Source organism: Rhinatrema bivittatum, chromosome 1, assembly GCF_901001135.1.
Source record: "Rhinatrema bivittatum chromosome 1, aRhiBiv1.1, whole genome shotgun sequence".
Classification (NCBI taxonomy): Eukaryota; Metazoa; Chordata; class Amphibia; order Gymnophiona; family Rhinatrematidae; genus Rhinatrema; species Rhinatrema bivittatum.
The window spans coordinates 396849480-396873027 of NC_042615.1; the positions used below are offsets into that span (position 1 = coordinate 396849480).

The 23548-nt window shown below is 44.2% G+C and overlaps 1 protein-coding gene across 3 annotated transcripts in view; it reads left to right on the forward strand.

Annotated features, from left to right (window-relative positions):
* Nucleotides 1-23548, forward strand: part of PIGG (phosphatidylinositol glycan anchor biosynthesis class G) — a 504708-nt gene that overhangs the window by 180503 nt on the left and 300657 nt on the right. For 2 of the 3 annotated variants that reach the window (XM_029601816.1, XM_029601831.1), the window contains exon 7: nucleotides 16660-16877. In XM_029601816.1, coding sequence (XP_029457676.1) covers nucleotides 16660-16877 — 218 coding nt within the window. The remainder of the gene's footprint in view (nucleotides 1-16659; nucleotides 16878-23548) is intronic. The other variant, XM_029601823.1, reaches the window with a different exon arrangement.

A 23548-nucleotide genomic window follows, 5' to 3' on the forward strand; every position in this document is an offset into this window, starting at 1 on the left:
GATCTAGGTGTCATAGTGGATAACACATTGAAATCGTCGGTGCAGTGTGCTGCGGCAGTCAAAAAAGCAAACAGAATGTTGGGAATTATTAGAAAAGGAATGATGAATAAAACGGAAAATGTCATAATGCCTCTGTATCGCTCCATGGTGAGACCGCACCTTGAATACTGTGTACAATTCTGGTCGCCACATCTCAAAAAAGATATAATTGCGATGGAGAAGGTACAGAGAAGGGCTACCAAAATGATAAGGGGAATGGAACAACTCCCCTATGAGGAAAGACTAAAGAGGTTAGGACTTTTCAGCTTGGAGAAGAGACGACTGAGGGGGGATATGATAGAGGTGTTTAAAATCATGAGAGGTCTAGAACGGGTAGATGTGAATCGGTTATTTACTCTTTCGGATAGTAGAAAGACTAGGGGGCACTCCATGAAGTTAGCATGGGGCACATTTAAAACTAATCGGAGAAAGTTCTTTTTTACTCAACGCACAATTAAACTCTGGAATTTGTTGCCAGAGAATGTGGTTCATGCAGTTAGTATAGCTGTGTTTAAAAAAGGATTGGATAAGTTCTTGGAGGAGAAGTCCATTACCTGCTATTAAGTTCACTTAGAGAATAGCCACTGCCATTAGCAATGGTTACATGGAATAGACTTAGTTTTTGGGTACTTGCCAGGTTCTTATGGCCTGGATTGGCCACTGTTGGAAACAGGATGCTGGGCTTGATGGACCCTTGGTCTGACCCAGTATGGCATTTTCATATGTTCATATGTCTCGGCCATCGACACCCTCTATTTCCCCTCAGGATCGAGGGGATCGCAGGGAGAAACATCGCCTTCGACACCGTAAGACTCGGACCATCGGGGGGGCGAAATCATCGACCTCGCCATCATCCGAGCCGCTGTCGAAAAACCCCGTTCAGGAAAGGCACCGACCATTCCTGAGACCGGGTCACCGAGGCAACCCTCACCCGTTCGGGGATCGGGAGCCACGACTCCGCCTTTAACGGTGGTCCCTCCGGCTATGCCTCTGCCGCCTCCTTTTGTTCCGGAGCTGGGGCTGCTTGCTCCAGGTCTCCGAGAAGAACTGGACTGGATGGTTCAGGAGGCCATCGACAAGGCGATGCAACATCTTCAGGTTCCTCCGGCACCGACGCCTGTGGAACCGATCATCGACCCGATTCCGGCAGCGCTGGCATCGCTGCTATCCAGGATGGAAGCACTTATGGCCGCTTTTCCACCGATGGATCCCAGGTCTCTGATGGCTCCGATGCCCTCCTCACTGACAGCATCGGGAGGAGAAACACCGTTTCACATCCCTCCATCGGGAGTTCTGCCTCAGCCATCAATGCCAATATGTCCCTCGCCACCAACCCGTCCGTCGGCGCCACCGAGTCATCCATCAATGCCTTCGATGCCTGCACCGGTGCCTTCGATACCATCATCGGTGCCTCTGATAATTTCTCCGATTCCTTTGGAGCCTAGACCGGGTCCTTCAGGTATCCAACCATCCTATTCCCCTCTAGTTCCTAGAGGGACGGGTACAGATCCTTATGATACCTGGGATGATGATACCTCAACAGACACCGATGATTTACCTTCACCACCTTCACCTACTGAGAGTAGAAAGCATTCTCCCCCAGAGGACCTTTCTTTTATAAATTTTGTGAAGGAAATGTCTGAATTGGTTCCTTTCCAACTACAGACTGAACAGGATGATAGGCACCAGATGATGGAGTTGCTCCAATTCCTGGATGCCCCTAAGGTAATCACCTCTATTCTCATTCATCAGGTCCTTCTCGATCTTCTCAAGAAGAACTGGGAACATCCTGGATCAATTGCTCCAGTACACAGGAGAGCTGACACTACCTATTTGGTCAGTCAGCCCCAGGTTTTCAAAAATCACAGCTTGATCACCACTCGGTTTTGGTAGAGTCTGCACAGAAGAGGGCGAAAAGGTCAAAGTCTCACTCGTCTGTTCCTCCTGGAAAGGAACAGAAGTTCCTAGATAACATTGGTCGTCGAGTATTCCAAGGAGCCATGCTCATCTCCCGAATTGCCGCCTATCAGCTTTATATGACCCAATATAACAGGGTCATTTTCAAGCAGATACAGGATTTCTCAGACTCCCTGCCTCAGCAATTTCAAAAACAATTACAAACCCTAGTAAACAAGGATTTTGAGGCAGGCAAGCATGAGATTAGAACATCTTATGACATTTTTGACACCTCTGCCAGTGTGTCTCCAGCTGCTATTTCGGCGGGCCTGGCTCAAGTCTTCTGACCTACGCCCAGAAGTACAAGACCAGTTATCCGACCTGCTTTGTGTCGGAGATAATCTGTTTGGTGAACAGATTCAACGGACAGTGGCAGAATTAAAGGATCATCATGAGACCCTAAGACAGCTCTCTTTGATGCCTTCCGACTTCTCCTCAAAACAGCCCTTCAGAAAAGACTCTAAGAAGTCTTTCTTCCGCCTGAAGAAGTCTTACCTGCCACTAACCAGATCCCGTGCCATGAGACCTTAACAAAAACCGCAGTCTCGTCAAGCCCGTAAACAAAAATCACAGGCAGCTCCTCAACCAGTACCTGCTTCCGGTTTTTGACTTCCACTTAGAGAGCAGCAGCCAGATTCCTCTGTCGCACATACCAGTGGGAGGTCGATTGTGGCACTTCCACAACATGTGACATTCAATCACATCCGACCAATGGGTATTGGCAATCATTGCTCAGGGTTACCATCTCAACTTTCTCGCCCTGCCACCGGACTCCCCACCTCTACAGACGTGAAGAACATCTGAACACGCCATTCTTCTGGATCAAGAGGTTTCCCTCCTCCTCCAATCAAGAGCAATAGAACCCATACCATACTCTCAGCAAGGCCTAGGGTTCTATTCCTGGTACTTCCTAATCCCCAAAAAATCGGGAGGCGTCCATCCTATTCTGGACCTACGGGCCCTCATCAAGTACCTCCAGCGAGAAAAGTTCAAGATGGTCACCTTGGGATCGCTTCTACCTCTTCTACAAAGAGGAGACTGGCTCTGCTGTCTGGACCTCCAGGATGCATACATCCACATTGCGATAATTCCAGCTCATCGCAAGTACCTGAGATTCCTAGTAGGCCCCAAGCACTATCAATACTGAGTGTTTCCATTCGGCCTAGCGTCTGTACCACGAGTCTTTACAAAATGCCTCATAGTCGTTGCAGCTTTCCTCAGGACACAAGGTGTTCACATCTACCCCTAATTGATGAGAAATCCTAAGGAAATTAGCGTGTGTAAGGTTAGATTGAGGGACAACAGAGCAGTTTGCTGAGTGGGAGCCCTGATTAACCAGTCGTCTGTTGAGGTATCATCATCCCAGGTATCATAAGGATCTGTACCCGTCCCTCTACGAACTAGAGGGGGATAGGATGGTTGGATACCTGAAGGACCCGGTCTAGGCTCCAAAGGAATCGGAGAAATTATCAGAGGCACCGATGATGGTATCGAAGGCACCGGTGCAGGCATCGAAGGCATTGATGGATGACTCGGTGGCGCCGACGGACGGGTTAGTGGCGAGGGACATATTGGCATTGATGGCTGAGGCAGAACTCCCGATGGAGGGATGCGAAACGGTGTTTCTCCTCCCGATGCTGTCAGTGAGGAGGGCATCGGAGCCATCAGAGACCTGGGATCCATCGGTGGAAAAGCGGCCATAAGTGCTTCCATCCTGGATAGCAGCGATGCCAGCGCTGCCGGAATCGGGCTCCCACTCAGCAAACTGCTCTGTTGTCCCTCAATCTAACCTTACACACGCTATTTCCTTAGGATTTCTCATCAATTACGACAAATCCTACTTAGTCTCATCTCAAACCTTGTCGTTCATTGGGGCAGACTTGGACACCTTACAAGCAAAGGCTTTCCTACCTCAACAACGAGCACTGACTCTTGTATCTCTTGCTCACCAGCTGCAGCTCAGCACTCTGCGACTGCACGCCAATTTCGCGTCCTCCTGGGACACATGGCGTCCTCAGTCCATGTCACACCAATGGCCCGCTTGGCCATGAGATTCATGCACTGGACTCTGAGGTTTCAATGGACTCAAGCTATTCAGCCTCTGTCGACCGTTGTCCACGTCACCGACTCACTCCCTGTCTCTCGCCTGTTGGAAAAATCAGACCAATCTCCTCCAGGGATTGCCCTTCCAGGTTCCAAATCCTCAAATCACTCTCACCACCGAAGCTTCCAACCTCGGTTGGGGAGCCCATGTAGCCGATCTGCAGACACAAGGACCTTGGTCTCCAGAGGAAGCCAAACACCAAATATATTTCCTGGAACTTCGAGCAATCAGATATGCTCTCTGAGCTTTTCAGGATCGTGTCTCAAATCAAGTCATCCTGATTCAGACGGACAACCAGGTGGCATTGTGGTACATCAACAAGCAGGGAGGCACAGGTTTCTTCCTTCTGTCTCAGGAAGCTGCACAGATTTGGGAAGAAACTCTCTCCCAATCGATGTACCTCAGGGCCACCTGGTTACCGGGAGTGGACAATGTGTTGGCAGACAAGCTGAGTCGCGTCTTTCAACTGGACGAGTGGTCTCTCAGCCCCTCTGTAGCGAACCCCATCTTTCAACAATGGGGATATCCTCGGATAGACCTCTTTGCGTCCCCACAAAACCACAAAGTGGAGAACTACTGCTCTCTCATTCGCAGCAAACTCTCTCAACCCAGAGACGCATTCTCCCTCTCATGGGCAACCGGTCTGCTCTACGCATTCCCGCCACTTCTTCTCTCGAAGACTCTCATGAAGTTACATCAGGACAAGGGAACCATGATCCTGATAGCACCTCACTGGCCGCGCCAAGTGTGGTTTCCAATACTTCAGGATCTCTCCATCCGCAGGCACATTCCCTTGGGAAAGGACCCGCTTCTGATTACTCAGAACGACGGGAGCCTATGCCATCCTAACCTTCAAGCCTTGTCCCTGACGGCATGGATATTGAAAGGTTAATCCTTCAACCACTTAACTTTTCTGAACCAGTTTCCCGTGTCTTGATTGCTTCACGGAAGCCTTCCACGAGAAAAGCTTACTTTTACAAATGGAACAGGTTTAAGTCATGGTGCTCTTCTCAGTCCCTTGTTTTTAGACTATCTCTGGCACTTATCAGAGTCAGATCTAAAAACTTCTTCCATCAGAATGCACGATAGTGCGGTAGCCGCCTTCCATAAAAGTTTCGGGGATGTCCCTATGTCAGTACAACCCCTTGTAACACGCTTTTTGAAGGGCTTGCTCCATATCAAGCCTCCACTATGTCCTCTGGCCCCTTCTTGGGAGCTTAATCTGGTTCTGGGTCGACTCATGAAACCACCATTCGAGCCTCTTCACTCTTGTGAACTTAGATATCTCACATGGAAAGTGATTTTCCTTTTGGCAATCACTTCAGCTCGCAGAGTTAGTGAATTGCAGGCTCTAATTACCTATCCGCCTTACACTAAACTTCTGCAGGACCGGGCGGTACTCCGCACTCACCTGAAATTCTTACCTAAGGTAGTTTCGGATTTTCATCTCAATCAATCCATCATACTACCTACCTTTTTTCCCAGGCCCCATTCCAACCCAGGAGAACAGGCTCTGCATACCCTTGACTGTAAACGGGCTCTAGCTTTTTACCTAGACCGTACAGCTGCCCACAGGGAAAGCACTCAAATGTTCATCTCTTTCCACCCTAATAAGTTAGGGAAGCCTGTGGGAAACAGACTCTCTCCTCCTGGTTGGCGGACTGCATATCCTTTTGCTACCAGCAAGCGGGCATTCCATTCCAAGACCGTGTTAAAGCACACTCTGTGAGGGTCATGGCGACTTCAGTAGCACACCTACGATCGGTGCCGCTTCCTGACATTTGCAGGGCTGCCACCTGGAGTTCTCTCCACACGTTTGCAGCCCACTATTGCTTGGACAAAGCCGGAAGACAAGATTCCATCTTCGGCCAATCTGTCCTTCGTAACCTATTTACGATGTGACGTACCAACACCCTTCCGCCTGCCTGGTGGGGTTCAGGATGCCCTCTACCAAATTGCACCCCAGTTGTTGTGCCTGTTGCACGCCTTTTGGGTACATTTGGTGCATGTTCGGACATCCTGAGCTCGGTAGTCACCCATATGTGAGGACTACCATCCTGCTTGTCCTGTGAGAAAGCAAATGTTGCTTACCTGCAACAGGTGTTCTCACAGGACAGCAGGATGTTAGTCCTCATGAAATCCGCCAGCCGCCCCGCGCTGTTGGGTTCGTAACGTTTTGTTATTTTATTTTTCGGCACTGCCTGTAGCTTTCAAATAAGACTGAAGGGGGACCCCTGCTGGCTGCAGAGTTAGTGACATGCTGGGCATGCCCAGTAGGGGCCAGTCAAAGTTCTGGAAACTTTGACAGAAGTTTTCCGTGATTGGGCTCCATCCTGTGATGTCACCCATATGTGAGGACTAACATCCTGCTGTCCTGTGAGAACACCTGTTACAGGTAAGCAACATTTGGTTTTTTATTAATGTAATCTTTTTTTATGCCTTCCTTTTCTTGGCTCTAGAGTTGATTATATAATCTCATTCTGTTTGAATTCCTAAGCATGTGCGGGATTGGGAGGTGGTCAGGTGACATGATGTGTGGTTAAAAAAAAAAAAAAAGGCATCAGAGGCAAAAGGTTAGTTATACTCCCTTTTCGCACTGGTGGAGGGCCAAAGGCAAAGACCCGAAGCCAGGCAGTGTGAGAGGAGGAATACAAAAAAACTCACCAGAGGTATGGGATGAGAAAGGAAAAGGAATGCAGAGAAGAGAATCATATTACAAGAGTAAAAAAACCTAAGCCAGAAAATGACCTGAGAGGGAGGTGGGAGGAAATGGGTTGCAGGAGAGATTACAGAGCTCAGGTGACAAAAAAGAATAGAAAAGATTCACCTGATTCTGTTGGGCTTCTCCACGACACGTTAATGCACAAAACCTGTTAGTGTTAAAGCCCAGATGTAAAAAAAAAACAAACAAAAAATGGGTTTAAAAACCAGTTCTAGTTTGGAAAATGCTACAGTGTTCCCTATTTGTTTATAGACATGACCTTGCATGCCTGTGGTGTGATTTGTGGTGCATAGATGACAGTCTGGGATGGAAATTTCCAAGTGTTAAGGGTTATGCCTCCTTGGGCCAGAGATTTCCACACTGGTATAGGGAAACTTTTGCCCAAGGTGACAAGCCTGCGATTAAATGAAATCACACTGAAGGAAGAATTAGACCAGCTTTTAAAAATGTCACTTTATTTAAATCACATTGGAACATGTTAAACATATTAAAAGCATATTAAGATCAAAACATAACATATACATATTACATCCATATATTACTTATTTTAAAAAATGTAAAAAATATTTAAATCATAAAATTAGTACATATCATTCGTATTAAAAACAGGTAAATGGTCACACTGTATATTTCATGTTTTTAACATTGGGACATTAGGAGGAATGTGCTGCATGGGTTGATGCAGTGTAGCCAGGGGAAGAGAATGGCATGCATGAGGTGGAGGGTATAGTTAGAGGGCAAAATGAAAGCGGGTGGAAAGGAAAGAGGGAGGGGAAGGAGAGTATGCATGAGAGGGCATGAAGAGAGCGGCATGCATGGGGTGGAGGGTATAGTTAGAGGAGAAAGTAAAGAAAGTGGGAGAAGGGTCAGAGGGAGGGAAAAGATCTTGTACAGGAGAAGATCTAGGAGGGGGCGAGCAATGCCAAGAGGCCTGTCAGTGATGACCAGGACAGTGGATCGCAATGGGACATCAGGGAGGCTGTCAAGGTCAGACACATCCATGATAAACATCCAGGATGCACCACAACACCTGGCACCAGTGTGGATGGCATTTGTACAGGCACCACTGTGGTTAATGGTGGGGCTCTAGATCACAGCATTGTCTCAGCAACAGGAACAACATTCTCCAGCATTGTTGTGATGGCAGACCTGCTTGCAGTGGACCTGATTACGAAGCAGGAACTCGTCGAGACCAGTGTGGCGGTGGGGTATACAACTATACATGCTGAGCTGGAACACATGAGTAAGGAAATGTGTTGGCTCTGACTGTTTTTAAAATTTTCCCAGGTGATTATCAGCGATAGACATAGGAACCTGCCACAGAGGGGCTTTCAACCATAACCAGCATCTCCTGCAAAATAATTGGAAATACAGCAATCCATTAATTTGCTGCATGCAATGCACCAAATAAATCGTGCTGTCATGCTGATACCCACCCCAGCATGAACCAGAGTGTACTATTTTGCTTTCAGAGAGTTTACTTTGTAGCTTCTTACATAAGAACATAAGAAAATGCCATACTGGGTCAGACCAAGGGTCCATCAAGCCCAGCATCCTGTTTCCAACAGTGGCCAATCCAGGCCATAAGAACCTGGCAAGTACCCAAAAGCTAAGTCTATTCCATGTTACCATTGCTAATGGCAGTGGCTATTCTCTAAGTGAACTTAATAGCAGGTAATGGACTTCTCCTCCAAGAACTTATCCAATCCTTTTTTAAACACAGCTATACTAACTGCACTAACCACATCCTCTGGCAACAAATTCCAGAGTTTAATTGTGCGTTGAGTAAAAAAGAACTTTCTCCGATTAGTTTTAAATGTGCCCCATGCTAACTTCATGGAGTGCCCCCTAGTCTTTCTATTATCCGAAAGAGTAAATAACCGATTCACATCTACCTGTTCTAGATCTCTCATAATTTTAAACATCTCTATCATATCCCCCCTCAGCCGTCTTAGCTAACACTTTCGGTACTCACCCCAGAGACATATTCTTGAATAGCGGAGTAGTACTCATTTTTGGCGCCATTCGCCAGACATTATTTGCTACTCCCTTTTTGGTACCCATCTAGAGAGCTTACATTATTGTAACTGTTCAGCCAGTGCTTTAGGTACCCACCCCAGAGAGCTTGCATGTATTGCGGGGATAGGATGCACCTTGGGCAACATCCGCCAGATAGTATATACTATTCCTCTTTCGGTACCCATCCCAGAGGTACAGTTTTACTTATTTTGTTTTTTAACTAATGCTTTGGTTTGATTTCCATTTCTAACTTACCCAGTAGCCAGCCTTCATGGTATTTCCCATCTGTGACAGGTTTGAGCCAGGACAGCCTGCTTCTCTCCGATCCTCTTTTCTTCTTTGGTAAAAAGGTGTCTTCTTTCTTAGAAAAGCACCTATACACAGCACCACAGTGGACTAAAATAGCCACCAGAAATGTGAGTTAACTTTTATTCTTGCCCTGACAAAGGCATTAAAAAACACGCATTAAAACGACTCTGCATTACTTTGTAATAGCTAATAGCTTTGTTTAAATGCGATTTGCATGTACCCACGCTAAGCATACCACAGGTTTCTTAGCATAGGTTTTGTGATACTAAAACTTATATTTCCTAGCATGTAGCCAGATGGACTCAGACTAGTGGGTTATATGCTCCTCTGCTAGCAGATGGGAGACGGAGTCAGATTTCAAGCTGACGTCATCTTGGGTACATATACCCCTGCACTGACCTCACTTCCTCAGTGTCTCCTAGCAGATGCTAGGAGAAGATAAATTTACCTTAAGAAGATTGAGCCCCGCTCTCCTGCGGTGATACCTAATGGTCCCTCCCCCAGTCGAGAATTCCTGAAGTGATCTCCGATATCCCTCAGAGGAGGTGTGCCTTGGTCCCGGCGTGGACTTAGCCCCTAAGGTGGCTGAAAGGCAGCGGGTGCACATCTGAGCGCGGCGGTGAAGGTAAAACCCTCTCCCCCTACAGCCGGAGACCATCCGATGCACAAGCGATAAGCGGCGAGACCAGGTAAGAAGGAAACTTTAAATTCAGGTCTCCGGTCTTCAGAGCTCGGATCGCTGTACTGACTCTGCCTTCGGCGAGTTAAAACGGGGGCACCAATCGGGTTGAGCAGCCTCGGTTAGGCTAGGCCCCGATCCGGTGCAAGGGTCCACACATGTGGAGACCCTAAAGGGGTGGGGGGGGGCGCCATCTTGCACACGGGGGTCATCGGCACCATCTTCCCTTCCCTTTGGCGGTACGCGCAGGACGATTACTGAAGGGTTATGGGCGCACTTCACCAGAACACAGGCAGCTTCCTGGGCGGAGTGTCAGTCGATTTCTTTGCAGGAGATCTGCCGTGTAGTGACTTGGTTGTCGCTTTACACTTTCACCAGATATCGAATAGATGTTCAGGCACTTCTTGAGGCGACGTTTGGGGAGAATGTGTTGCGAGCTGGTCTTTCAGGTTCTTGCCCAGTTTAGGGAAGCTTGGGTACATCCCACTTGTCTGGACTGATCTGGGGTATGAACAGGAAAGGAAGATTGGTTCTTGTTTGCCAATTTTTGTTCCTGGAATACCACAGATCAGTCCAGAACTCTGCCCTGTTGAAAGACCGATATCTCTGCTATGTGTATAATAGAGAAGTCTGAGAAGTCTTGTTATTGATTAGGTTTCAGGGCTTTCAATCCATGCTGTTGATATAAGGGCTCCAGTTGAAGGGCTTTACCTTTATTCCCCTGCCCACCTAAAGGAGGAAGTTGTTAGTTTTTGGATTTGTCTACATCTTGGCTTGGGTACAGATCAATACTGAGGGACTGCAGGTGGCACTCTAGCTTATGTAGCAGTGTCAGAAAGTTTTTGTTCTCTGCCTCCATCTGCTGGTAGGGATGCAAAACCCACTCATCTGGAATTATCTGTGGTATTCTAGGAATGAAAATTAGCAGGTAAGAACCAATTTTCCTTTTATTGGCACTACTTCTCATTAATTCTTTTGTGTGCCAGCGAAATCTGTAGAAAGTGAAAGACTCTTCTGTAAAGTAGGAGACCTAATCGCTGATTGCAGAACAAGACTGAGTTCTGCAAATGTTGAGAAAATCATTTTGATAACCTGTAACCTACCCTTGATTATGAAATGAACAGGGGGAATATTGGGGAAAAAAGCAGTTTAATGAAGTATAAAATAATGGAAATAAATCTTTGTTTAGGAAGTTTATTTTAATATGTAATTAATGTCATACATGTAGCATCTTTCCCAATTAATTGTTTAAAAAGGAAGTATATCACTTTCCCAGCCTTATTCATTATTCTATAGTTGATGACTTCTTAGATTATACAAAAAAGCTTTTATCAGCTCTTTTTTTTTTTAACTCAAATGCATAATTATCTTGGAATATTTATTGTCTAGTAATATGTTGGAAAATGTTATTAAGCTTATTACAGTAGCATGCTGTTTTTTCTGTTTTGTTTTGTTTTTTTTGTTGGGGGGAGTTACATTTCTCCCTGCTCCCCACCCCCCAGTGGCTCTGGAGCTGGAACCTGGTAAAAGCAGCCAAATCAGGTGCAGCAGTTTGGAGCTGTGCTGGAGCAGGCATTCCTGGAGCATTCTGGAGCTGAGGGAGTCTCTTGGGTTTGGAGCTGGAGCTAGACTACTGGAACTACCCGAAGCTGGAGCTGGCAAACTGGAAGTAATGCCAGTCCTATATGGTGGGGAAGCAACAGTTTGAGGCCTCTGAAGGCTTAAGGGTTCAGTTGTGTTGCCAAGTATCTGGAGAAAAACAAGTAGCATTGTTTTTCAAAATAAGTCCAACTCAGAAAGAGGAAAATATAGCTGCACTTTAGTGTCTCAAAGCAAAGAAAACATTATGGAGTAGTTAAAGTATAAAGTATATACTTCAAAGTTGAAGCATTACAGTATGCTTGGTACTTCATTATTCCATGTCTGCAACTGGCAGAAGAAAAAGAGAAAGTAGTCCATGAATTAATAGCTATAACTTCCTACATGCTGTTTTTACAAGCAACTTAACCATGATCACTAAACCTTGGGAGGTTGGAACAATGCAAAGCTTCTGAGGAAGGTTACCATTTCGCAGTCCTGTCAGGGGTATAGAGAAAAAGTCTGCCACATAAGTTTGAAATACCCCTCCCGAAAACCACAAAAATAAAACCATGGTGGACAATAGTACTTAAGAACATAAGGCTTGCTGTACTGGGTCAGACCAAGGGCCCATCAAGCCCAGTGACCTTTTTCCAACAGTGACCAAGCCAGGTCACTAATACCTGGCAGGTTCCCAAGGGGTATATACATTCCAAGCTGCTTATCCCAAGAATAAGCAGTGGATTTTTGGAACTCTCCCTTAATAATTGTTAATGGACTTTTTTTTCCCCAGGAACTTGTCTAAACCTTTCTTGAGATGCGGTAACCAGAACTGAACACAGTACTCAAGACCAGGTCGCACCATGGAGCGATACAAAGGCATTATGATATTCTCTGTTTTATTCTTCATTCCTTTCCTAATAATCCCTAGCATTCTATTTGCTTTGTTGGCTGCTGCTGTACACTGAGCAGACGTTTTCAACATAATTTTAATGATGACACCTAGATACTTTTCCTGAGTGGTGTCTCCTAATATGGAACCTTGCATTTTGTAGCCATATTTTATTTTATTTATTTTATTTATTTATTTTTTCTATACCGGCATTCGCGATAAATATCGCATCATGTCGGTTTACAATTAACAAGTGGATAGGGAACAAAAGGTAAAAAATAGCATTGATCTAAGTAATAAAAATAATAATAATAGTAGTAAAAACATTAAACAAGAGAAGGCTAAGGAATGCAGTTACAATAAAACAAGGGAGTAATATAACTTGGATCAGAGAAAAGAAGCAGGGGTTTAAATAGAGAGAACATATATGCCAGTCAATGTGCTTATAGCGTTGATGAATTGCCCTTATGAGGTAGGGATATTAATTACCATGATTAAGGCAGAGTCTTTTTCTTCCCTAAGTGCATCACTTTGCACTTGTCTATATTAAATTTCATTTACCATTTGCAGGTCCAGTTTCCCAGTTTTGCAATGTCCTCTTGCAATTTCTCACAATCCTTTTGTGATTTGACAACTTTTGAATAATTTTGTCATCGGCAAATTTGATCACTTCACTTGTTGTTCCCTGTTCCCCAATGCAGGTAATTTATAAATATATTAAAAAGCAATGGTCGCAGAACAGATCCCTTTATCCACATGTTTAATTATGCCTTTAGAAAAATGTAGTAAACTTATGAGGCAAGACTTCCCTTGGCTAAATCCATGTTGACTGTGTCCCATTAAACTAGGCTTATCTATATGTTCATCAGTTTTTTTTTTTTATAGTTTCTACCATTTTGTCTGACACAGACATCAGACTCACTGGTATGTAATTTCCTGAATCACCCCTTGATCCCTTTTTAAAAATTGGCATTACATTGCCAACCTTCCAGTCTTCAGGTACCATAGATGATGTTGATAGTTTACAAATTTCCAATAGCAGGTCCGCAATTTCATTTTTCAGTTCTTTCAGCACTCTAGGATGTATATGATATATGTCAACATAACATAAGACTTTGCTCAGGCGTTTGGCTCACTCAGCTTGTCCCTTGCTCTTCTGATTTAACTGAACCTAAGCTGACCTGTGTGTGAATGGCTAATGAGAGCCATCTGGAATGAATTCAGACCTAACCAGATATGATGAAAGGTCATGAGGTTATCGATGGCAGATGGCTGAGCCACATTCCAAGCTTTGTTCTCACAGATTCCTATCTCGACTGAAAGAGGCCAGGTAAACTGAAGATCCCCTGAGGTCAAAACTCTGATCAAAGGCCTGGAACCAGCGACAGAACACAGACCTACTACAATAATTGATATATTGACAGGACAACTAACAGATTGACAGTACTCAATAGACACGTGGGCCCTTCTTAGGCCTAATTGGATCTTAAGGTGGGAGGTGGTATCAGGGAAGCATAGATACAGTTTGCCTGATTGGATAGGACACAAGTGGTACCTGATACTTTATACAGTCTCTGGATGATTTTTATCTATAAAAATTCAGCACTGACTAACAAACGCTGAGACATGCAGGGAGAGCCCTTACAAAACAATGGACTCTCTCTCTGTGTTTCCCAAGGATATGAAATATTAAATTTATATTTGTTCTAACTAAATTCTGTGTCATATCCTTGTGTGAAATACGTGCAGAAAAGCGTCTTATTGAAGTCAAATATTTTAGACATATACCATCTGGTCCAGGTGATTTGCTACTCTTTATTTTGTCAATTTGCACTAGTACATCTTCCAAATTCACTGAGATTTGTTTTAGTTCTTCTGAATCATCACATGTGAATATCCTTTCTGGCATGGGTATACCTCTCAGTGAATACTGAAACAATGAATTAATTTAGTCTCTCTGCTATGGTTTTGTCATCCCTAAGTGCTCCTTTTATCCCTTGAACATCTAATGGTTCAACTGACTCCCTCATAGGCTTTTTACCTCATGTACCTGGAAAAGTTTTTATTATGAGTTTTTGCTTCCATGACAAGCTTCTTTTCAAATTCTCTCTTTGCCTTCCTTATCAATTTTTTGCATTTGACTTGCCAGTACTTATGCTGTTTCCTGTTTTTTTCATTTGGATCCCTTTTCCATTTCTTGAAAGATGTTTTTTAGATAATATAACCTCACACATCACCTTCCATCTATGCCGGTAGTCGTTGAGCCTTCTTTCTACCTTTTCCAATGTGTAGAATACATCTGTTTTGGGCTTCCAAGATGATATTTTTAAATAACAATGCCTGAGCTAAACTTTTAACCTTTGCAGTTACTCCTTTTAGTTTTTTCCTAACCATTTTCCTCATTTTAACAGTTCACTTTTTGAAAGTTAAATGCTGTCGTCGTTTTCTTTTTTGTGCTTCCTCCAGTTAAATCAAATTTGATAATGTTGTGATCACTATTGCCAGGTGGCTCCAACACAGTTACCTCTTACACCAAATCCTATGTTCCATTAAGGGCTAGGTCTAAAATAGTTTCCCCTCTTGTTGGTTCTTGTACTAGCTGCTCCTTGAAGCAGTCATTTATTTCATCTAGGAACTTTACTTCTCCAGAGTGTCCAGATATAACATTCACCCAGTCAATACTGGGATAATTGAAATCTCCCATTATTACTGAGCTACTGATTTTGTTAGCTTCCCTGATTTCTTTTAGCATTTCATTGTCTGTTAGTTTATTCTGGCCAGGTGGACGTAATATACCCCCATTACTATTTTATTCCCTTTTTCACCTGGAATTTCTATCCATAAAGGTTCAAATTGCATTTTGTTTCCTGGAAAACTTTTATCCTGTTTGACTCAATGCTCTCTTTAACACTGGTGAAGATGTTTATTTTTGCATGATAGATATGAAGCAGTTTTGAAGGACTGATTGTTCTTTGAGTTTCTTGGCTGCCTGGACCTGACATGCTCAGTTTGGGTGGTGCACGGCACATTGCTTTTTAAAAATTGGTGCTTCACATGCACTACTGTACATTGTTGGTTCTCTCTCTTTTTTTTTTTTTTTTGTTAACCAAATTATAGAGCTTAAGTTTTCCTCATTCAATGTTTATTACCTTGGTCGTAATTTGAATGTTCTTCTTAATGTTAATATTGACTTGTTATAACATTTTATAAGGAATTGAGCCAGCTTTGCAGTGTGGCATTAATAGGGAGCTTCATTTTCAGTTTTAATTTTTTTTTCTAGAATCTATTACCATAAGAACAAAAAGGGTGAAATAAGTGGGGAAAAAATGATTCATTATTTTTTCAGGTAAATATAACTTTTGTTCTTATGGTAATAAACATTGATAAATTCCCAGAAAAACTTACATGCATAAAACTCAATTCTATGCATGTAAATTGTTTAGAAAAATTACCCCTAAGTACATAAAAATTGGGGTATATGTGCATAAGTAGTTTCTGCTTGTTTATTCCGTATTTTATAAAAGTAAAAAATAAGTGTGCATTTTTACTTTCACAGCTACATAAATATGTGTAAAAGAAAGGGGGGGCATTTTGTTTAGGGGCGTCATGGGGTGGGGCCAACAGTTATGTATGTAAGTTATTTTAAAAGACACGAACATATCTTTGCTAACTTAATTGCATTTTTATACCTGCTAATTATCTGGTACAAGTGATATTAAATGTGTTTATTGTGTGGTACTGACTGGAGGGCAGGTCTGGGTGGACTGGGGGGAGTTCAGCGTGAAGAACCAGGAGGATTTGGATGACCTGAAGTAGGACTGGGCAAACTGATGGACTAATTGATAAAACTGATAATTTTACTCATGCACATATGTTTTAAAATACATCGATTTACTCAAGGAAGTTGGGATTTATCTACGCAAGTCCTACTTTATTTTCACACATCAAATATACATGCATATATTTTTAAAATAGGCGAGTAAATTACGTGTGTTCAATGCATTGAAATGTGGTTTCAATGCATTGCATGTATTTATATGTAAGCCTTCATATGCATCTATGTTGTGGGGTAAAGATATGCATATTTTACAAAACCTCATAAGTGATACACAAAGGTTATAAAATACTCTGTTAAAACTATGCACAGCCACATATATGCTGTCATGCACAGTTGTTTGAAAGTTATCCTCCTTTGTTTAACATTCTTGTATATTGAAGATTTAAAGGGGGTTATGGACTTAGGTATAAAATTCACATTGAAATGTTGAATCATGTAGGTGGGAACAATCTGAATATGTAAAATATCTCCTGTCAAGTTATTGTGTATTTTGATAATTGATTACATTTTCCCTTTTTTGAAGACGTTGGATTTGAACAATTCAAGACAGCAGAAAAATCTCATGGAAACTGGATCAAGCTGTACCTGGACGGAAATACTTCTGAAGTTCTCACAAACCTTGGGAAAAAGGTTCTTAAACAATATTTAGATGCCATAAAAATGCTGAGTTTTTCATTAAGTCAACAAGTAGCACAATACGATTTATATTCCATGATGGTAGGAACCGCCATAATTCTAGAGGTAGGTATTGAGATTTCATACTATAATCAGTCAGTGAAGAACAGAATAACACCTTATAAATCTTAATAGTATTCCCAAGTATAAGAACTCACATACAGTATAAATGCTGTTTAGAAGTAGCTTTATTTGAATATGATATGATATTTGTATGATAGAAGACATATTTAATGATAAAGATTATAAAGAGTTTAGTAGAAGAGATATCTTATTTAATTTCCATTTTATACTGATCTTCCAGCAGTAGCTTATAATGGTTTCCAACAATCAAACATAAAAGCACATACAACAATACCATTAGGCAAACCAAGTAAAAAAAAACAAGTAATAACTGTATAAAAATGATAATAATTGACACAGGAAGGAGGAATTGATATTATGGAAAGTCCTGGGGTCTCTACATTTTTAGAAGACTCCATGGACAATATACCGTCCAGAGCAACGTTGTTAATTTCTTTTTCTTTAAGACAAGAGAAAGACCTATTCTTCTCAAAATATTTTCAATTCAAAGATCAGAATTTTTGTGGTCAGAAGATTCAGGTCTTTCCTGACGTTTCGCGTGCTACTCAAGCGCGTAGAAAGCAGTTCTTGTCTCATAAACAATCCGTGTTAGATTTAGGAGCTAGTTTTTATTTGAAATTCCCCTGTAAGTGTCAGATAATGTATCAGAATAATAAGTTTGTGTTCACTGATCCATTACACTTACAGCGATTCCTTAGGGATAAGTCATCAGTAGAAATGCCGGCTGTATAAATAATGGTTGTAATTAGAAATGTATCAGTATATCTGACCATCCTCCCACTCTCCCTAGATGTGGGCTAGATATCCTAAGAAATGAGATTCAATAATAATGTGAGTTTTTTAAAATTTTGTTTTCCTGGAATTCTTGAATATATTCATTTGTTTAAAATGTTATATTTCAATAAAAAAAAAATGATAATTTTATATAGAAATAAGAAATGCAATGAAACGAAATAGATGAAACAATACAAAAACAAAACCATTAACAACTCAAGATTTAAAAGATAAAGAAATGACTCCGGAGTGGGATAAAATGTCCCATCTTGGAAAAATTTTGACCCAGATAACAGTGTTGTTAGAAGATGGTGGAAGATCGGTGATGAAATCTGTAGATATGCTAGCCCATGGTTCAGTGGGTGCTGGTAGTGACGGCAGGAGTCCCCATGGCCGGCCGGTGGGTGTTTTCTGTTGTGCACATATTAGGCATGAGTCCACATATTTACGAGAGTCTGACACCATGCTGGGACACCAGTAAAAACGCCTCAGCATTTCTAGGGTTCGTGCTCAACCAGGATGACCAGCCAGTTTCGAATCGTGGGCCCAGTGGGACGTGGGACGACTGTTTTACCAGCCAGTGCAGTTGTAGTTACTGCAAGGGACACGCAGGCTGGGTCAATAATGTGCCTTGGGATGTCTGGGGTATCTTCAGGCTCCAGAGAGCGCGAGAGTGCATCAGCACGAAGATTTTTGGAGGCTGGGCAGTAACGCAGCTCAAAGTTGAATCGTTCGAAGAATAATGCCCAGTGGGCTTGTCTCGGGTTTATTAATTGTGCTTCCTTGAGGTGCTCCAGATTCTTGTGATCTGTGAATATAGTAAATCGGTGTTGAGCGCCCTCCAGCCAGAGGACCCACTCTTGGAATGCGAGTTTAACAGCAAGTAGTTCCCGATCACCAATAGCGTAGTTCTGCTCCGCAGGCGAAAATTTATGAGAATAAAAGGAGCATGGTACCAGTGTACCCTTGGAAGAGTACTGACTTAGTACTGCACCGGCTCCGATAGTGGACTCGTCTACTTCGACAAATATACGGCTGGGATCAAGATGTCGTAAATAGGGTCCAGAGAAGAATGATGCTTTTAATGCATGGAATGCTGATTGAGCTTGAGGACTCCAAACCCAGAGATTAGTCCCTTTCTTGGTCATTGCGGTGAGTGGAGCGGCTAATGTTGAGTAGTTGGCTATGAAGCTTCTATAATAATTTGTGAATCCAAGAAATCTTTGTAAGGCCCGGAGGCCGACTGGCTGGGGCCAGTCACGAATTCCCTGGTTTTTTGGGATCCTTTATTAGAAATAATGTACCCTAAGAATGGTAGACGATTCTGCTCAAAGATGCACTTCTCAACTTTTGCGTAAAGGTGGTTTTCTTGGAGGCGGTGGAGGACGGTTCTGACATGGGAACGATGGGACTGCAAGTCTCTGGAGAATATCAGGATGTCATCTAAGTACACCACCACAAAAGAGTAAAGGAGATATCTAAGGATTTCATTCATCAGGCGTTGGAACACTGCAGGGGTATTGCAAAGGCCGAAAGGCATCACTGTGTACTCACTGTGGCCATCCCTGGTGCTAAACGCGGTTTTCCATATGTCCTCGGGTTGGATGCGCACGAGGTTGTATTCTCCTCGTAAATCGAGCTTCCTGAAGATCTGAGCTCTTTGTAGACAGTAGAATAATTCTCTGATGAGAGGTAATGAGTAGCGATCTTTACGGGTAATGGTGTTTAGCCCTCAGTAATCGATACAAAGGCGAAGTCCTCCATCCTCCTTCTTAATAAAGAAGAAGCCTGCTCCCACTGGCGAATCAGAAGGCCGAATGAATCCCTTCTCGAGGTTTTCCTTTATATATTCGGACATCGCCTGGGTCTCGGGAAGCTAGAGTGGATAGGTCCTACCCTTGGGAGGTGTAGTACCGGGTATAATTTCGATAGGACAATTATATTTTCAGAGTGGAGGTAATGTGTCTGCTTTCTGTTCCTCAAAGTCAGAGCATTGAGCCGGCAAGCCGGCGAGGATGGTGGCCTTCAGGACAGTCATTGCTGGAGATACTTGCTTTAGATAGTTCTTTTGTCATTGTGGACCTCACTGAACTAGCTGGAGGGATTGCCAGTCAAATTGGGGTCTATGAGCCTGGAGCCAGGGGAGGCCCAGTATAACTGGGTGTGTTGAATGCTTTAGGACGTATAAGGATATCTCTTCTTTGTGTAGAGTTCCCACGATGAGACGGAAAGCCACCGTGCGGTGCATGATACATCCGGGGAGATGTTCCCCTTGAATAGAGGCTATGCGAAGAGGAACTTCTAGGAGTTGCACTGGAATTTTCAGAAGGTTCACTGTCATCCATTATGAAGCTGCCACTGGCTCCTGTATCGATGAGAGCAGTGGTGGCAAAGGATCGAGACTCCATGGATAGAGTGACAGGTAGTAGAAGTTGGGGGCCGGTGACAGTAGCGCCCAAGCTTGGGTCCCCCGCCGGGCTTAGGCCTTGAAGTTTTCTGATTGGACCGGACAGGATTGCCTCAGATGTCCGGAGGCACTGCAGTAAAGGCATAGGCCCTGTTTCTTATGCCAGAGAAACTCCTCAGGAGTCAACCGCCCACGGTTGACTTGCATTGGTTCTTCATTGGAGGAAGGTGGTGCCGGCAGAGCCTTCAGCTGAGGGCTAAGGGCATGTGCTGGGCGTTGAGCAGGAGGCTGAGGTGCCGTCACGTCATGGTGCCATTGTCTGAGGCAATGGTCAATTTTCTCAGCGAGGGAAATCAGGTCCTCTAGAGATATGGGAATCTCACAGATAGCAAGTTCATCTTTGAGAGCAGGTGATAGACCCTCGAGGTAGAGTGCCCGAAGGCAATCCTCTTGCCCATCCCAGTTCTGTTGCCAAAGTCCTGGACTCCACTGTGAACTCCGAAAGGGATATGGAGCTTTGACGAAGGTGGAGTAGTTGATGGCCAGCAACCGCCTGACGACCAGGATCTTCAGAGGTCCGTTTGAAGGCGGTGATGAACTGGGACAGTTGCGTGAGAATAGGGTCAGAATGCTCCCAAAGTGGAGAAGCCCATGCCAGGGCCTTCCCCTCAAGGCGAGAGAGAATGAAGGTTATCTTTGTAGACTCCTTCAGGAACAAGGAGGGTTGGAGAGCAAATTGCATGAAGCACTGATTGAGGAAGCCTCGGCAGAGGCATGGATCCCCATTGAAGCGAGGAGGTGCTGGCAATGCCAGTGAAGCTCTCGGTAGCAGGGTAGAGGTTAGGCCCACTGGATTGGCCATTGCTGTGTCCTGCATTTGAGAGCAGAGTTCCTCAACGGAGGAGGCTAGAGTCTCTATGACTCTTCGTTGTTTTTAAATAGTTGCGGCCAGACCCGGGATGGTCCGTATGGCGGGAGACTCCGCCAAGTCCATGGCCTTGGCAACCTGTTGCGCCAGGAGGTGGACCCTTGGCCTAGTGCAGGATTGGTAGGCTCCCTGGTCAGACCCTGAAAGCGCCTGCTACCAGGAGGCGGAGCACAAGAGGAGACAGAGGCTAGCTGGAGCTTCGCCACTAGCAAACCTAGGTACCCCCAGATTGAGCCCTTGGGTACCTGGGCCGCCTGGTCTTAGGTGGGCCTTGCAGGATCTCCTTGATAGGAGGTTCAGGGGTGTGCCCACCATGATCAAGGGTGCGCGGTCGATACTCAGGCTGGAAGTCCTGGATGTCTGAGAACGCCAGAAGAGAGTCTCTGAATGTATAGCAAGGATCAAGGCCAGATTCAAAGAAGCGTGGTCAGTCAGTGCAAGGGTCAGAGCCAGTAATCAGTCCGTGGATAGTCAGGCAAAGCAGAGGTCAGTTACCAGTAGTCAGTCCGTGGGTAGTCAGCCAAAGCAGAGGTCAAGTTCCAGGAGGCAGTCAGACGTGGTCGAGTTCAGGCAGAGGTCAATTCCAGGCAGCGTGCAGACGTGGTCGTAGAAACAGGCAGAAGGTCAGAGGAAGGCAGCGATCAAACGTAGTCAAGGGAAGCCGAGGTCAGTACCGAGAAGACAGTCCGAAAGGTACTACCGGGGGAGATGAGGAGACAGAAGGATGCTGGAATGAGACTGGAACAGGACTGGAACACAGACTGGAATGCAGAGGCAAACTTGAAATCACAAGGATCGACCCGATTGCCAAGGCAGTGAAGTCAGGGTAGGAGCTTCCTGATATAGGTCCCGCAATCAGGGTGCGCCGAGGAGCTGGGACCCGCCCCTGGCCCTATAAGGTCTTGGGCAGTCCATGCGCGTGTGCCTAGGGGCGGGGCCAATGCCACAGAGGACGCCGAGCCCCGCTGTGAGGCCTGGCTGGAGGATGAAGGCCCGGCGACCGCCGCTGAGGCTTAGCCATGCTTGCCACCGCTGCAGGGGAAGATAACTTGGGACCCCTGGAGGAGCTGGAGAGGTGAGCAGGCCCGTGCGTGGGCCAAGTGTGCACGGGACGAGCAACGAACTTGTCGTGCCATACTGGGTCAGATGAAGGGTCCATCAAGCCCAGCATCCTGTGTCCAACAGTGACCAATCAAAGTCTTTTTTTGAGATGCAGCGACCAGAATTGCACACAGCATTCAAAGAGCGGTCTCACCATGGAGCAATACAGAGGCATTATGACATTTCTCGTTTTATTCACCATTCCCTTCCTAATAATTCCTAACATTCTGTTTGCTTTTTTGACTGCCGTAGCAAACTGAGCCGATGATTTCAATGTGACGCCTAGATCTCTTTCCTGAGTGGTAGCTCCTAATATTGAACCTAACATCGTGCAACTACAGCATGGGTTATTTTTCCCTATATGCCTCACTGTGCACTTATCCACATTAAATTTCATCTGCCATTTGGATGCTCAGTATTCCAGCCTCACAAGGGCCTCCTGCAGTTTATCACAATCTGCTTGAGATTTAACTACTTGTGTCATCTGCAAATTTGATCACTTCACTCATCGCACCCCTTTCCAGATCATTAATAAATATATTAAAAAGCACTGGTCCAACTACAGATCCCTGAGGCACTCCACTGTTTACCTTTTTCCATTGTGAAAACAGACCATTTAATCCTACTCTGTTTCCTGTCTTTTAACCAGTTTGCAATCCCCATGACTTTTTAGTTTTCTTAGAAGCCTCTTCTAATGAGGGACTTTGTCAATCACCTTCTGAAAATCCAAATACACCACATCAGCTGGTTTACCCTTGTCCACATGTTTATTCACCCCTTCAAAAAAAATGTAGGAGATTTGTGAGGCAAGACTTCCCTTGGGTAAATCCATGCTGGCTGTGTCCCATTGAAACATGTCTATCTAAATGTTTTGGATTTTATTCTTTATAACTGTTTCCATGATTTTTCCCGGCACTGAAGTCAGGCTCTCACCAGTCTATAGTTTTCTGAAACACCCCTGGAGCCCTTTTTAAATAACAGGTTTCAATTGACCACCTTCCAGTCTTTAGGTACATTGGATGATTTTAATGATAAGTTACAAATTAATTGAAAAAGTCTGAAATTTCATTTTTGAGGTCTTTCAGAATTCTGGGGTGTATACCCTCCGATCCAGGTGATTTACTACAGTTTGTCAATCTGGCCTACTACATCTTCCAGGTTCAATGTGATTTGGTTCAGTTCATCTGAAATTCTTCTCCAGAATGAGTATCTCCCCAATATCCTTTTCAATAAACACGGAAGCACAGAATTTGTTTAGTTTTTCTACAATGGCCTTATCTTCCTAAGTGCCCCTTTAACCCCTCGATCATCTAGTGGTGCAACCGACTCCCTCACAGGCTTTCTGCTACAGATATATTTTAAAAAGTTTTTATTATGAGTTTTTGCCTCTACAGCCAACTTCTTTTCAAATTCTCTCTTAGCTATCTTATCAATGTCTTACAT